The sequence below is a fragment of the Lacerta agilis genome, chromosome 12 (genome assembly GCF_009819535.1).
Source record: "Lacerta agilis isolate rLacAgi1 chromosome 12, rLacAgi1.pri, whole genome shotgun sequence".
Lineage (NCBI taxonomy): Eukaryota > Metazoa > Chordata > Lepidosauria > Squamata > Lacertidae > Lacerta > Lacerta agilis.
The window spans coordinates 2949522-2966540 of record NC_046323.1 but is presented as its reverse complement, the minus strand read 5'-3'; the positions used below and the strand labels follow the sequence as shown (position 1 = coordinate 2966540).

The 17019-nt window shown below is 41.6% G+C and overlaps 1 protein-coding gene across 1 annotated transcript in view; it reads left to right on the top strand.

Annotated features, from left to right (window-relative positions):
- HECW1 (HECT, C2 and WW domain containing E3 ubiquitin protein ligase 1) overlaps nt 1-15577 on the top strand; it is a 184102-nt gene extending 168525 nt beyond the window's left edge. The window contains exons 23-29 of the mRNA XM_033166078.1: nt 574-726; nt 6814-6912; nt 8623-8752; nt 9148-9294; nt 10624-10738; nt 12456-12654; nt 15114-15577. Coding sequence (XP_033021969.1) covers nt 574-726; nt 6814-6912; nt 8623-8752; nt 9148-9294; nt 10624-10738; nt 12456-12654; nt 15114-15225 — 955 coding nt within the window. The 3' untranslated portion in view covers nt 15226-15577. The remainder of the gene's footprint in view (nt 1-573; nt 727-6813; nt 6913-8622; nt 8753-9147; nt 9295-10623; nt 10739-12455; nt 12655-15113) is intronic.
- The last annotated feature ends 1442 nt before the right edge of the window (nt 15578-17019 follow it).

Sequence of the window (17019 nt, the reverse complement as noted above, 5' to 3'; positions counted from 1 at the left end):
CTTGTATGCCAGCAATGACCATTCCCCACATCATATGGGCTGCGCATTTTGCGTGGTTGCGCATAGCCTCCTGGGATTACGAGGCAGCTCCTGGCAGTTGGGTCTGGCACCACCTTCCCATAGAACATTGTCCCGTGTCGTTATTTCCCTCAGGGGCTGCCCGGGGTTTGGGGGGGCTCCACCTGGCCACGCAATAGCTCCCCTGTTTCTTCCTTTCCAATTACATGGTGGAAACAAACAAAACCTATACAGCTTTGTGGCAGTATCACTGCTTTAAACAAATTTTGGAATCAGGTTTTATGAATTGTGAAGCCATATAAATAGCCACAAATGGAAAGTTTACAGATTAATAGTTCTGAGTTCCCTGTTGTTTGTACCGTTTATTTATAAACAGAATGTTAAGTTGGATAGGGATACACTCCAGTACTTTATCTGAATAGATTTACAATCTACTCACAAAACAGGTTGAAAGTAATATGAACCTGCATAGGCTTGATTAGGAGACCACAGCACCCTGTGTCATGAAACGTGTATGAATTGTAAAAGTGTTCGTCCTGTGTGGGTTTTTTCCAGCTTGGACTACAGCGGCCCGTCCCGAGAGTTCTTCTTCCTTTTGTCTCAGGAGCTCTTCAATCCATACTATGGCCTCTTTGAGTATTCAGCCAATGACACTTACACGGTACAGATCAGCCCCATGTCAGCATTTGTAGAAAACCACCTGGAATGGTAAGCTTCCTGTTTAGGTGCTATTTGTAACAGTAATTTTAGTAACAGTAATCCATCGTATCCAATGGAACGGGTGTCGTGAGACACTAGACAGGAGCAAAGACTTGTGGGAAGCAAAACTGGACTCTGTCAGTTTTTCCTCCTGGCTCTCCTGACTAAGCTAAGTTTTTTACTAGTTTCTGAACCCTCTTTTTTTCTTTAGATTTCCCTTATCGTCGTCTTAGTTTTACCGTTCTTTGTGGTTTTCCACACACACAAAAAAGCATTTCTGTTCCTCTTGACGTTTGGTCGTTCCGCTTATTTGCCACCCTTCTTTTATTCCTTACTTGTTTACTTACATTGATAGATTTTCCAGAACCGGTGCCCTTGCCGCAGCGCCAACAGCCGTTCCTACCTTCAGGTGCAGCGGCTCTCTTTCGGCACACTCTTTTTCTTTCCCTCAGCAGCTTCAGCGGCTGCTGCCCTTTTTCTGGGGTCGCAACTGTATTTATTTATTTCGTTTTGGTGTGTGTGCTACTTGTGTGACTGGTGGTGTGGGGTTTGCATTCTCCTGCCCTGATTTAAAAACGACTTGCCCACCTCCTCCCACTTTGCTGTTTTTACACCGGCAACAGAGTGAGTGTTCCTGCTGAGTCCATGCCTGCCTGCTTCTATTTGCCTTTGATATTGAGCCCTGCCTGACTGCCTCTGGGTTCACTTTGGCAGCGATGGAGTGCCTGCCCCTCGTCCTCATCCTCCTGGTCGGCAGCTGTGACAAGGAGAGAGTGTGTAGCTTCTGTCCCCCCCCCCACTCCCAGGGATCGTATTAGTATGATGTGGTTAATGTTGAACATCAGCATCATATGTAGGAAAGTGTCCTGCTCCTGCAAGCACAGAAGAACCCCCAGTGGCAGAAATACGTTCTCTCCTTCCCTGTCACAGCCAATACTTGATCCCAGGAGGGACTTCCTTCTGTTCCTGTCCTCACCCGACTTTTTGAGGTGATTCCCATTGCAATCCCACCTTCATCTTGGAGCAGGAAAGGTCAAGAGGAATGGAGGACTTTGAGGGGCCCGGAAGAAAATCCCCTGGAGCCCATGAGATGGAGATTGTTGAACAGCAACCATGTGTTACAGAGCTGCAGGAGAGGTGGGGAGAAAGGAGGTGGTGCCGAGCAGCAATCTTCTTTCTTTTTTAAAAAAAGACTAAATTTTTTAAAAGCAGCCAGTGAGACAGAAGGAGATATTTACAGAAAATTAGCACCAGAAGCTAACACATTTGTTATCATTCTGTGACAGTAGAACAGATTCATCCAGTGTTTTATCACAGTAGGCTATTAATCCTTCTGTGAACTTTATCGTACTGGTCTGCTTCATTGCAGAGATGAACAGGGAGCGTTTTTTAAAATAAAATTTTATTCTTGTTTACTTGCTGTACCTTTCCCACTATTTATGGCATAAAAAGAATACAACATTGAAGAATGTATCATTGAGAGAGTCTTTTGTCATTAAGGATGTACTGCTATGGCTGCTTTCCTGGGAGTGAGCCCTCAAATTACAGTTCAGTGGACTATTAAGGCCACAAGACAAAGCACAGTTATCTGGGACCAAGTTCCACTGAATGTAATAAGATTCAGTTCTGATTAAACATGCATAGTACCAGGCTGTGTGTCTGTGTAAACGGAATGGTCTGAAAGACTTGTGTACAATTGGCTGGTGAAGGAGTGTTCAGGAAACTGTAAGTGCTGAAAGATTAGCATTATGGAAGAAAGGAAGCAGGTGTGCGCAGAGAACCTTTTGACTGGATTAAAGGTGTCAACAGGCAGTCACAGCTAAGTAGCATTTGTACTCATTAACCTTCCCTGCCCTTCCTTGCTCATTTTCTCTCTTGCCCCTGGTTCAGGTGCTTGAGTAGTCAGCTTTTTAGTAGCTCTGCTCTTCTGCCTTTAAGAACAGCCTTACACACAGAAACATAGCAGGGAAAGTTATTCCTCACCTGGTGATAAAATGATAGGGAAAACTTCACCTGCAGTATTTCTGCATGGCAGGCTGGATGTTGTTAGAGCTACTGTAGCAGAGCCAGGGCGAGGGGCAGGCAGAGATTGGTAGTTGTCCTTGTAGGAGCTAGCAAGGGTGAAATATGAAGTAAGCAAGCAGCCAGATAGCACCATGCCGTCTATTTATTTTGCCTGATGATAAAAGTGCACTTTTGCCATTGACAGCAGTTGCAGAGTTTCTTCCTGTCTTAAGTAACACAACCTCTTATGTATAAAGCTGCTAACTTACTGCAATTCTGAACAAATGAACAGAAATAAAGGATGGGATCTACCCTAATGAACAGAAAGACCAGGATTGGTCCTCATAAATACATAAGAATATCCCTCTTGGATCAGGTCAAGGGTTTCATTTAGTCCAGCCTCCTTTCCCCACCCCACCCCCAACAGTGGTCATTCAGATGCCCCAGGAAATCCTCAAACAAGACATGAAGGCAACAGCCATCCTGCATGGTTTGTCCAAAGTATCTGGAATTCAGGTATACTGTCTTTGGCCTTGGAGGTTTCATTTAGCTACAATATGTATTAGCCCCTGATAGACTTATTCTCTGTGAATTATACTTGTTATATGTGAGGATCATACATTTGGGTTTTTCACTGTGCATATACGTACCCAGGATATTATTCAACTTTCCAACGTATATAGATGTACACACAGTGAAAATATAGATGCAGGATCATCACTCATTAGGATTTACATAATTTTAATTATTATTATTATTATTATTATTATTATTATTATTATTATTATTATTATTATCATTATTTGATTGCTTATATCCCACCCACCTGGCAGCTCCCAACAGAATATTAAAAACACGATAAAATATCAAACATTAAAAACTTCCCTAAACAGGAGATTTATGTTTTCCTACAGTGCATCTGTAGAGAAATGTGGTAGCATGTGAACCAGTTCTTACATATCACATCCCTGCTCCCGATTTTCTTCTCCTTCTGCTAGAATTCACCTCCCCCAAACATTCCACTTGCACATAGTTAGGAAGATAAACAAGAGTCAAGTTTAACTGAAGTATTTGCCCTCCAGGTAGGGTTTGAATTAATTCTGTTTGTTCTTGTATATAAGTTTTATTTTACCTGAAAATCACACCTCACCAAACTATCTCATATTTCAATTCCTTGAGAGAAACATCTCGTGTAGATTTTGTGGAAAAATTCATTATCCTTTTTAAATAACGCAGTGCATTTTTAAACTATTACTATTTTAAAACACACCCTTTCAAAAGGAAATGCTTTACGGTTAGCACAGGGACAAAGGCCCTGGTTTTGTGTTACTGGAACATCCAATGATAGGGCTGCTACCTTCTTTTTTAAGATTCCTGTGTCTTTAACAGCTGCATGGTGGTGGGGGGGAATCACTGGGTAACAGCTAGTGTGGCGCAGAGGTTAGAATGTCAGACTAAGACTTGGGAGACCAGGGTTCAAATCTCCACTCTGCCAGAAACTCTCTTGGTGGCTTTGGGTCAGCCTAACCTACCTCATAGGGTTGTTGTGAGGGAAGAACCTTGCACACCGTTTCTGGTATAAACATACTTTCTTTGCTTGTTACCAGTAAATTGCTGCTTTATCTTATACTAGTACATTAACCCCGTTAAATTAACGAGCGCTAGAACATATGTGGTCAAACTGTTGCCCTAGCAACATCGGGGACACGCGCAGAGCGTCTCTGCGCTCCAAGTCCCAACGGCTGTCCGTGGGGCACATGCGCAGTAGCGCAATCCCACAGACACAGGGACTGGACGCAGAGACACTTGCACTTTATTATAGGTGATGCACACCATATAGAGTTCATTCATACGTTCTCAGCAGTGGTCTGGAAGCTGCTGCGATGAAGCTGCCCCCCAGAGCACTGCTAAGATGGTTAGCAGTAACACAGTTGTATGCATGGCGTCCTCCACACAAGCATCACGCTACCCAAGGGAACATTAATGCAGGCGTGAGAAGCAGCCACATCACTTTGCATGTGGCAATAGTGTGGGAGTGGCCCTGTCAAAGCAGCTCCAGTCCCTCTATAGGCAATGGCTGCTTCCCAGTGTTGGACTGGAATACTTCAAACAGACCCATTGAAACATAATTCAGTAGGTCTTCTCTTTGACTTAATTGGCTATCACCCAGTATACATACTAAGCTCCCGAGTCTCCATCAGTAAAAAAGACTGCCATCTCACAATAGCCATTCTTGTTTTTTGACAGACATTCCAGAGGTGATATTTAGATGGTGCAATCTAAGCTCAGCAAGGCATTAATTATTATCTGGTTTACATTGTCCTATTACAGAAAACACCCACCTAATACAAACAGAATCCAAGCATATAATTTAATTGGATTACATCCAACTGCATAGGAATCCATAATGGATTACTTAACCCATTTCTCCTTACTTTTCTCAACTATACATACAGATGAAAAAGCAAAAGCAAATTACCAGTAAAAGAAACTATCACCTTACCTGAAAGCATAGTTATTATTGTTACTATTATCAGAGCCGAAATTGGATAGAGTCTAACAGGCAAGAGATTTCAATAGGCCAAAACCTCTTCTGCAGAAAGGCTGCTGATAAAGAAGGAACATTGTTCCTCCAAGAACCATCAAATGGAGAGGATTAGAAGGTTGTCCATATGTCAGTTTTTAAAATAATCGTGACTAATTTACTGGGAAGTCTTACGGAAACAAATGGGAGCATGAGAGCGTACTTCCATCGCAGGCATCTGAGTTCTTTGAACGTTGCTACAGCTTCTCTTTCAACCTCTGCCCTTGACCCATAGTAAAAGAGTAGGGTGTTTCTCATGTTTCTACATTGCTACAATACCTATCGTAATAGCTGAGACAGATCTTTTACCCAATCTGACTTACTGTATATTCTGGCGTATAAGACTACTTTTTAATCCAGGAAAATCTTCTCAAAAGTTGGGGGTCGTCTTACATGCCGGGTGGAGAATCTGCAGTCGAGTATATCTCAAACTCTATATTTTAACTGGAAAGGTTTGGGGTCGTCTTATACGCCCAGTCATCTTATACGCCGGAAAATACGGTATATTTTTAACTTGTAGCATCTGGCTTTCATTGTGCAAGTTTTTAACCTTACTCAGCCTCCTACTATTCCTGTGTAATTCTCTCCCTCTGCTTCTCAACACATTGCACTGCCACAAAAATGAAATGAAGCAATTTTTCAAGTATACTGAACATTGGCCTTTTGTCTTGAGTATGGAAACACCTGTAAGAGTCATATAACCCCATCACGTGTTAATTGTCACTGGAAGAACATAAGCACCTTCTCTGAAACGGAGAGAATTTAGAGTTAGCTCCAACTGGATTACAAATGGCTGCAGGAGTTCAAAGCATGACTGTGCTCCTGAGTTATCCCCACAAAGATGCAGTTGCCTGATAGGGAGAAATGATGCTTTAATAAGACCAGTGTTTTTCTTGTTTTTTCTTTTTTAAAAACAACAACCAGCTTGGCCTTCTCAATATTCTCTATTTCAAATCCTTGGGGTGGGTCACACATGATACCTTCCATGTATGAATGAGCTACCACAGGTCTAGTAGCCACATATACAATTTTGATATCACTTCACATCCTCTTACACACACTACTTTTCAATAAAGTAAGTTCAAACATATTGTGTTGATATCAAGTATTCTAGCAATGATACTAGTGTACCATACTTGTGTGGAGTGAATGCAAAGCAGGATCAAAACGAAGCTGCTCTGGGGGACCAGATTCCTTCAATTATTTTCAAAATGGCTCGACCCGGTTTTGTGTTTGAGAAGGGAATTCATTTAGGTTGATTTTTGTGGTTGTTTTTTTTTTAAGCTAAACCAAGCTGTGGATTAGCTCCTAATAGCACAGGAGCAGAGGGGCTAAATGGCTACATTTCCCGTCCCCCAGTGCGGCAGCATGCTTGCTTGTTCATGCCTAGCCATAATTTGACTTAGTTTTATGTGCGAATGAGACTACAGGAGAACACGCTCCATGTTCTTGTTGCCTGAAGAACACGTGATTTACGCATCATTTGTTGTGCATTCTTCCTGTGGCAGGTTCCGCTTCAGTGGCCGTATCCTTGGCCTTGCTCTTATCCATCAGTACCTTCTTGATGCCTTCTTCACAAGGCCATTCTACAAAGCACTGTTGAGACTGTGAGTATTTTGCACATCATGGTAGACGCTGATCCAAAATTGCATCTCCCCCCCCTTTTGAGGTGGATGGGGGGATTAAATGATTTGGAAAGCAATTTTTTTTAAATCAATCCTATTGCTAGCACTAGATAGAAAAAGGTTGCAATCCTGTGCATGCATGCCTGTTAGTAAGCCCCATTGAATATTGCGAAGATGCATAACTGCAGTCCTACTGTAAGGCAGTATTTCAGGTGAAGCAAGAGACAAGCAGTACAGATGGGGGGGGGTGCATCCCAGAGTGCCCTTACCCTCATGCCTTGTTGCAGGGGCATGTGAGGGGGGGGGGAATGCCAACGAATAAGAGCAGAAACAAGCACGACCCCAGCAACACTCACAACAAAATAGCTCTGTTGCTTCCTGCTATTTCAGTGCAGCTGCTGATTTTGAATGTGGATACTGCTGATCTCCATAGCATACTTCTTAAAATCATATGTGCAATCCCTGTTGCTCCAAAATGTACTGTTGCAAAAGCCATTGAAAAGCATTCAGATTGAGTTCAAGTAACATTGAGTCATTTGTAGCAGAGCTCCAAAAGGAGATTGCTTGCCATTCAGTAGAAAATAGTTTACTTGTCCTTGTAATAGTGGTGGGACCTTATAGTACATATCTAAGATTACATTTATGTTATTTTTTATGGGTAAGAGCCAAACACAAGTGTTTATCGTGATAAACCTGAATTTGCTGTCCTTGCATAAACTTGCAAACGCTGGACAGGTAAAAGGGTTTCAGTCACAATTATTATTATTATTATTATTATTATTATTATTATTATTATTATTATTAAATTGTTATACTGCCCTATACCTGCAGATCTCAGGGTGTTTCACAGGATAAAATCACAATATGAAAACACAAAATACACAATCAAAATAAAAACAAGAACAACCCAATAACGCCCCCAAAATATTTTTAAAGGGCATTGAATGTCAATCAGCCAAAGGCCTTGTTAAAGAGGAATGTTTTTGCCTGGTGCCTAAAGGTGTATAATGAAGGCGTGAGGTGGAATTCCCTGGGGAGAGAATTCCACAGACAGGAAGCCACTGCAGAAGAGGCCCGTTCTCATGTTTCCACCCTCTGGACCTCTCACCGAGGAGGCACATGCAGAACGCCCTCAGAAGATCATCTCAGGGTCCGGGTAGGTTCTTATGGAAAGAGGCAGAACATTTATATTGTTCACTTTGTGTTTGAAGCACTTTGAGTTTGCCTCTTTCAAAGAAAATCTGTATAACAGTGTTTGATGTAAGACCAAACAGCATTTGCTTTGTCAGAAAAGGACAGTAGTAGCTGTGATCCAAAATGGTGGAATCAGGTACACAAGCAAACCTTCCCTATTGTCAGCCTATTACAGGGAACAAACAATACGTGTTTGTGGCACCCGATCCACCATAGCCAGAAAAACATAAAAGCCCTGCTAGGTCAAGCCATTGGCTGACATAGCCCAGCATCATGTTTCCAAGAGTGGCCAGACTGTGGAAGAAGCCCAGAACAGATTTTCTCTGGTATCTGATATTTAGAAGTATACTGTCTCTGAAGCCACTGATGAATCCATTTAGCTGGGAACTTTTGTTCATGCTAGACTTTGAACTGCAGCCACTTTGTGTTTTGTGCAATAAGTCATCTCTGTAGAAGCCAGAAGGTCGTGGTATGATCTGTGTTCTATTGTACAATCAGGCCATGTGATCTAAGCGACTTGGAGTACCTGGATGAAGAGTTCCATCAAAGTTTACAGTGGATGAAGGACAACAACATCACTGATATTCTGGACCTCACTTTCACAGTTAATGAGGAAGTGTTTGGACAGGTAAGCAATTATATGTATTTGGAAAAACTACCAGAGATTTGGAAAATAGGATGAAGCAGGTATATTCAGGCTGGAAGACCACAATCACTTGGACAAAATGAGTCACTGTTGGTACAACGTAAAAGGAGTAAGAGACTGAGAGCTGAATAAGTGAGAGTTGGAAAATAAGAGAAGACACAAAACTGGTTGGCGACACATCAGTAGAGCTGGTGATATTGGAGGAAATAGGAAGTTCATAGAATTGCAGAGTCGGAAGGGACTCTGAGGGTCATCTAGTCCAATCCCCTTCAATTCAGTTGCCTAAGTTGAGCAGTCTGTATTTGAATTTTGAAATGTGTTACTATGGTTACTTTTACTCTGCTGCTCAGTGTTTATTTTTGTTGATTGTTTGCTAGGTAACAGAAAGGGAGTTGAAATCAGGGGGTGCAAATACGCAGGTGACTGAAAAGAATAAGAAGGAGTACATTGAAAGGATGGTGAAGTGGCGAGTGGAAAGAGGCGTGGTTCAGCAGACGGAGGCCCTAGTCCGTGGCTTCTATGAAGTAAGTACCAAAGAGGGGCAGCGTCCTTGTCAGTCACGGGCACAAGGGCATTCTGGCCAGAGGAATAAATAACAGAAATAGTGGATTTCCTCGTGGAATATCAGTAGGGAACATCTGTATAAGTTGAGTGTACATGGTAATGACTAACAGTATTTGAGCATGCACAGTGTTTTTGCAAACTGCTGTTGACCATAGCACAGTATTAAAGAATGTCAGTTTGTGCAAATTGCAGGTGTACCGGTAGCTTAAAAGGTAAACTGTATGGTGGCAGGATTTGTGGCTTTATCCATTATTCATAGAATGATTAATATGTTTGAGGATTTATTCATTTTTCACTCCAAGGAATGTAATACACAAACTGTTTCCTATGCTTTCAGTTGTAGGTGTGGGAATAATTGAAGCTACAGATATCGTGGGATAAATTTGCTTGCTGGTTAAGGTTGATCATTAATATTGCTTTGTAAAAACAGAGTAGCAGGAAAAGTGCAGTTCAACACACTAGCCCTGACCTAGCCCAGATTTCACACAAGAACCAGTTGTGTGACCAGTTGCACACAAGAACGTGTGGCCCCTTCCACATCAAACGTTGCTGCTAGCTCAGTAATGCCCAAGTGGATGTGGCAGTGGGTGTGCCCTGAGGTGTCTTTCTTCTTACACACATATATCTTCGTGCTGGAACATTGTGTGACTATTCTCCTTCTTTCTCTTCTATTTACATCTTATATTTTTACTGGTCATCATTGTATATTGAAAAAAAAAATCTGCAATATTTATTTAGCAATATCTGATCAGCATAACTACCCAGAGGACTTAGTTAATTGGCCATTATTACAAATGTTAAAAATAAATAAATAGGCCTTTGTTGATGTAGTACATTAGGGGGATTGGGAAATACTACATGAATAAGTTGATAATGTTGTTGGGGGCGTGGGAAAGCTGTAGGTAACTTAGGTCACTTCAAGATGCACTGTTTAATGAACATTCATCCTGACTTGTTTGTGGGGAGATTGGACAACCTTGCATCAAGAAAGCATTGGCCCACACTTTCCAGAACATTTCCTCATTGATTTCCTTATTACAAAAAGTCTAATTTTTTGAGGAAGCAGGCTTGTTTCACAGGAGCTCCAAATAAACTCTAATTGTTCAGCCTGAATTTGTTAGTATAGGGGAAAACTTGGTTCAAATCCTCATTTCCCAGAATGTAGTTGGCAGATATCTGCCAACATGTTTTAGCCTGCCTAAGAGCAGTCGTGCCTGCATGTGGTTTTTCACTTTGACAAGGCTTTGTATGTGTTGTACTGACAGCTTCAACTGTGGTTTGTCTTTCAGGTTGTAGACTCAAGGCTTGTCTCTGTTTTCGATGCTAGAGAGCTGGAATTGGTGATAGCTGGCACTGCGGAAATAGACCTTAATGACTGGCGCAACAACACAGAATATCGGGGTGGTAAACTATGCAGTTGTTTTTCCTTCTCATCTTCCATTTCATGATGCTTTTGCCTTCATCCTTCTGGTGGAAATTCTCACTGTCCTCTTAAGAGAAACTGGCCCATAGACTATGAGTTGGCCCAGATGTCTAATAGCACTACTGATCCACCCCCCTCCAAAAAATCCACCCCGTGGTCATACTTGGCTTGTTTGTACTTGTCCTCAGGCTCACACACACCTGCAATCACTTACATATACTATGCAGAAAGTATACATGTATACTAGGATATTATAGGACTGCAGGGATTCATTTAATCACAGGCAGTCCTTTATGGTCCCGTAGAAATTCCAAGAATTTTTGCAGTCTCATGTACTACTATATATGTCTACTACTCGTTCTCATGGGATGCAACTGAGGATGTGTCCAAGTTTTAAGATGAGGATGAGCAGATCTGATATGATCACAGATAGTACACAGAATAACCAGAGAAAAAACAATGTATAGCACTGCACAATTGTTCTTGTCCTGGGAATCCTGGTCATTTAAAACTGCAGCATTAGAGGGGAAATGCAGTCAACTTGCACACATTTAACTTTCGCAATCACAGTTTTACAGCCAGCACACAGTTGCACAAAATAAATGCACACAAGGCAGAGAGCTTAACAGCGCTTTCTGTACTGGGCTTTCCCAGCATGGAAAAGAGCTTTTAAACTCTCTGCCTTGCTTACTGGGCTATGGGAAAGACTTGTGTGGGCTTAGGAAGGCTCCTGCAACTTGAATAAAATATTGGGGGAGCAGGTAAGCCCCGCAAAATCGATCCCAAGACACACCATTTGAATGCCAATGCCCATCAACTGGAGGGGGGTTGCCCCCTCAATTTTTTTATTGGGGGAGTGAAGGGACCTCAGCCCCTGGGAGTTGGCTCCTTTGCTCAGATGGTTACATGAGATCTTGCGAGAACCTCCAGAGCCCACATGAGACCTTCCCAGAGTCTGGTAAGCAAGGCAGAGAGCATGGAGAGCAAGCATGGAGAGCAAGGCCCACTTAGAGCACGGGCTTTAGAAAAGTAGGGGTGGTTCTGAGTGACTATACATGATTTCAGCTTTATGCACAACCCCCGGGGATGTAACCCCTGCACAATTTGCGAGCCTACTGCATTGATATTTCTTATAACTAGGCTAGAGCATTGGGAGGAGTTGGCTATCTACAAATGCAGTTTGCCACATTAACAATTTTTTTCTGTGTACATCGCCACTCATTTAGTTCAGTGGTTTTCAAACTGTTCCAGGGAATCCTGTGGTTCTTAGGAAGCTTATCTGAAGTTTTTACTTGAGAAGATTAGTAAGGGCAGACAAGTTTTGCTGAATTACCACTGTTATGGACCTGCCCCTGAAATGTGCCGCATGAAAGTTGTTGGAAGTGTTTTAGGGCGCACTTCCTATTCATTCAGTAAGGCTCAACTAAGCTGCCCACATGGCATGAATATGCACCCATCTCAGAATCCTCTGTAAAGTGCAAGAATTCCATGGCAGGCCCAGGGGGGTTAATTGGCAGACCAGCTGAGGTGAAAATTGTTCCCTGGAGGTACTTCTTCAGTTGTACCATTAGTGAGAGCCAAAACCAAAAAGGGAAGGCAGAAAAATCCTGCTGCTTTATTTCATCACCATCATAAGCAGTTGTGGCTTCTCTTGGTATGTTTCTAACACATTTCTCATTTGCACACTTTCTGTTTTAGGTTACCATGATGGACATATCGTAATACGATGGTTCTGGGCAGCAGTAGAGAGGTTCAACAATGAGCAAAGGCTACGGTTGCTGCAGTTTGTCACTGGGACATCTAGTGTGCCGTATGAGGGCTTTGCAGCCCTTCGAGGGAGCAATGGATTACGACGCTTCTGTATAGAGAAATGGGGTAAAATAACATCCCTCCCAAGGTATGCTTGTATTTTGAATAAGATCATACATGTTCTAAAACATTTCATGGCATTTCTTCATTTCCATTTATATCCTAGTAGCAGATAACTTTATATGATGTGCTCAGTAAAAAAGAAAAAGTGTTAAGAACAAACTTAAATGTTTCATCTCTTCAGCAGAGGTTTGGGCTCTTACAAACATCTGACAGTGTCATTTAGATGTCCTATGTTGTCATGCTTTGGGTTTCTTTCAAGACACTTTCTCTAAATACCCTCCTGGATCACAGAAGATGCATATTGAAAACCAGATTGAAAGTGACCCAAAGAAGAAAGGGCTATTGGCATTGAGGGCACAATTCAAGCAGTGCGTTAACAAACTGAAATGACTGCAAGTGATTTTATCTGTAGCTATCACATTTTGCTCTTATCCATCTTCCAAGGAATTGAAGTACACTATGCTCTTTTGCTCAGCCTAGCCTATGTCAGGATGTTGCCATATATATAATAGTGAAAGTCTCTTGTTTGCACCCTGAGGCCTTTGGAGAACAGACAAATAAAAATAAACCTAGAAGAACCTCTGCCCAGTTCTTTCCATTCCCCCTTAGTCTTCCACTTTGTCATATATTCTTTTAACATTTGTATATATTCATTAGGATAGCTTAAGAAGAAAATGGGCTACAGGAACTTGCAGCATTCTGATAATATTTGTCCAGTTTCCTTATTCCCTGTTATCTGCTTATTGAGAAGCATGCAGAATAGGCACGTGAAGAACTATTTTGGTGCTTGTGGCAGAAAATTCAGATAGTATACCACAAAATAGTTAAATATATATATCTACTTCTTCATTTCCATTTGTGTGTGTGTGTGTGTACACACACACACACACACACACACACACATGGATATAAATGGAAATGAAGAAATATATATATATATATATACACACACAAAAGCTAAATCATTTAGAACTTGATGCCATTTAAAGGTATCCCAGAACCTGCCACTTGAGGTTGGTAGAGCTGGCTCTGCAAAACAATGATTTGCCCAGCACACTTGGTACCTGTGCAACTTGTGGCAAACACATAATGTGGCTTTTGATTCTGCTAGGTGCTCACAACTATGGCGCCACACTTCACAACCTTTGTTTTAGTCTTCTAATTAAAGGGAAAGACCAGCTCTGCTACATGCCAGGAATATCTCCACCTGCGGTAGATTCACTATAATTAAGCTAAGGACATATTTGGGGGGGAGGGCGGGGGAAGAGCTGGTACAGCTCCAGAGGGTGACAAGATTGGGGATTTGCCAGACTCCAAGACCGCCAATGGGCCTGATTTCCCAAGAGCAAAATGCCTTTCCCTTTCCAGTCTCACAAAGCACCCAAGAAGGTTGGAGGTGGCATGAAAGAATTCTCCATTTCTTCCAGGTTCAGGGGGCCTTTGTGGGTGTCTCACTCAAGAGCCCTCAAAATCTCGGCTGCATTTCTGGAAACACCAGATTCAAGTAATGATTAATGTTCAGGCAAAAACTGCCAAGTTTCTGTGTGTCCTTTTTTGGAGGAGGAGAGCCCGAGTATAACTGGAATCAGTCTCAATCCACCTGAGAGACTGGCTCAAGCCTTTCAAAAGGAGGAAAGCCTTTGAATCAGCAACAGCCCAAACTGAGTTCCTTCCAGGACACTCTCCAAGGACTAACCATTCCCCTAAAGATTTTGAGAAGTGCTCATATTTTTCAGAAAATGTACTAATTACACATTGTTAAAGTTTCCTGTAGAAATCTACTGCAATTAACTTGCTGGGTAGAAGAAAGGAAAGATTTAGAGTTTTAAAAAGATGCCTCAGGCTTTTGGCCTGCCAAATACTAGAAAGGTAATTGGCCCCTTCTGCTTGCCTAACTTGTTCTCCTAGATAAGCTTTATGAATTGTATTCAGCTAGACTGAATATATTAATATTCACTATCTTATGTTCATTTGCTAAATAACTGAATTCTTTGCAAAATAAGCTTTCGCTACAAAATTAGATCTTTTATACTTTCCCATATATGTGGTTTAGCCACAGAAGCAAAGGGTGACTTTCTCATTCCTGAGTAGGAACATATTCCTGCAAGTCTCTTGTCAGATTATTGTGAGGTGTTAGAGCACAACGGTTTTGCCTAGGGATGCTGGTGAAGCTCACTTCCAGATTTGGGCTTTGGGTGCTTGTAATACTTATCGCAAACAAGAGGTAAATGAACTGGATTAGGGTGAATAAATTGTCCAGGCAAGACACAGATACCTGTACCATCGGTATGTGGTTCGTCCACCATGACTAATGATTCGACCTCTTCTTAAAACCAGGGGTGGCTCACCTGTGACTCTACGAAAGTTGTGGGATTCCAGCTCCCATCACCCCTCAGCTAACATGACTAGTAGTCAGGGATTATGCAAGAGGTTACATGTTTCTATTCTTTAAAAACTATACACACCGTGTTCTTTCACTTTCAGGGCACATACATGTTTCAATCGCCTGGATCTTCCTCCCTATCCGTCCTATTCTATGCTATATGAAAAGCTGTTGACAGCTGTTGAGGAAACTAGCACCTTTGGACTTGAATGAGGACATTCAGACTTTTTGACTGTGTTCCTGGTCAGTAACATCACTACTTTCCCGGCTGCCATATGATTTTGGTTTTCTGTGTTTTATAATCTGGGAGAAAACATCGGGATTGACAAAAGCTGTGCATGAAGAACAGCCTTCCTTTAAGAACTAACCTTCATGCTTTCATCTTTGATTTCCAATGGACAACTCACCTGTATGCAATATAAAAAAAACCTATCTCAAGGTCTCTGTATATCTCCACATACCTCCATTAGTAACAATGAAAATATGAATGCAAGTTATGCTACACTTGACCAAATGTTAATAAATGTTTACTCCCACGTACGTTGATTAAAAAACAACAACAAAACATCAAGCATTCCAAGCTTTTATATGCACATCTCTTCAGGATTAAACACACTGTTAATATTGCATCTTAACAGCTGTATCTGCTGATGGGAGATGGCCAAGAGTCTTGTCATTCATCTTTGATTTTCTTGTACATATCACACAAAGGTGAGATAGCACCTATGAGCAAAACTGTTTTTTTGTTTTTGTTTTTAATACAAGAACTCATAACCCAAATCAACTACATCAGCTGGAGCTGGGCCAGACCTATGGTGTAGATAAGACATTCACAACAAAACAAACCTGTAGTGCAAAACAGAGTGTGCCTGTGATTGTTGACAATTGTTGATTGCCAGAACTGGAAGGAACTTGCACTGCAGAGGCACTGATGGGAGGTAATGTAATGACAACACCCATGAAGCACCCAAGAAGGATATTTTATTATATAGCATAATAGAAACATCACCTTACCTAATTAATGTACATAGCAAAGGTAACAGGAAGAATAACCCTCTTTCTTCCTAATATTTTCTGGTTTTGCTAATTGATTCCTTGTTTTTTGATGTTTAAGTACTTCCTTACAGAAAAGAAATATAGACAATCTTGCACTCTGTAATGGAAGCAATTACTTATTTGAGGCATATTGATCGACACAGAATTGTGGTTTTTGTTTCATTTCTCTTTGATCTCAAATCCTCCATAATTGCGGAATTGGTTCTACATAAAGGGATTTAGTTCAGTTATTTGTGAAGCTGCAGAGAATGATGGTGCTGAGGCAATATGAGCGACAGTGTTGTCTGCATTGCTAAAGCACCATTTGTCTACCAGGCACATTAGTTATTAGTGAATTGTAAAGTTTGGCCTCTTTTGTAACCAGATTGGGGGGGGGGGAATCCATGGCTTAACTTTGAGAACTGTGCCTTCCATTGCCAAAATCAAGACATTAAAACACATTGGGACATGCATACTTTGATGAGTACTGCTGAAAGTGGGGGGGGGGGACAGCCTTTTTTGAGCTGAGCTAGATTGGAGAATAAGACTGGAATCTTGTGTGCAGTTACACTGGAGTAATGTCCAGTGAACTCAGTGGAACATACTTTTGAGTAAACATGTTTAGGATTGGGCTGCATGTGTATTTTGTCTCCATCAAGAGTAGCCCTTATTTCTATGCAGTCCTTTTTTAAAAAATCAAGACAGTGTAAGTTGTTAAGCATGTATGTGATCACAGCAACAAAGAGATCATAAGAAATGGTGCTTAGTTATATGCTGTCTCTGAAAAGGGGCCGATCCTCTTCTTCTTTTGCCCTAGGGCGAGGTATAAGTATTGTGTTTGTATGCTGTCCTTTTCTCTCACTGTGGAAGAGATGCTAAGACACATGGTCACTGCCCTTAACTTCTAAGTGTGGTAAGGATAATGGGATAAGTATGTGAATAGTTGAGGCTCCTGAACTCAAGTTATGCTCC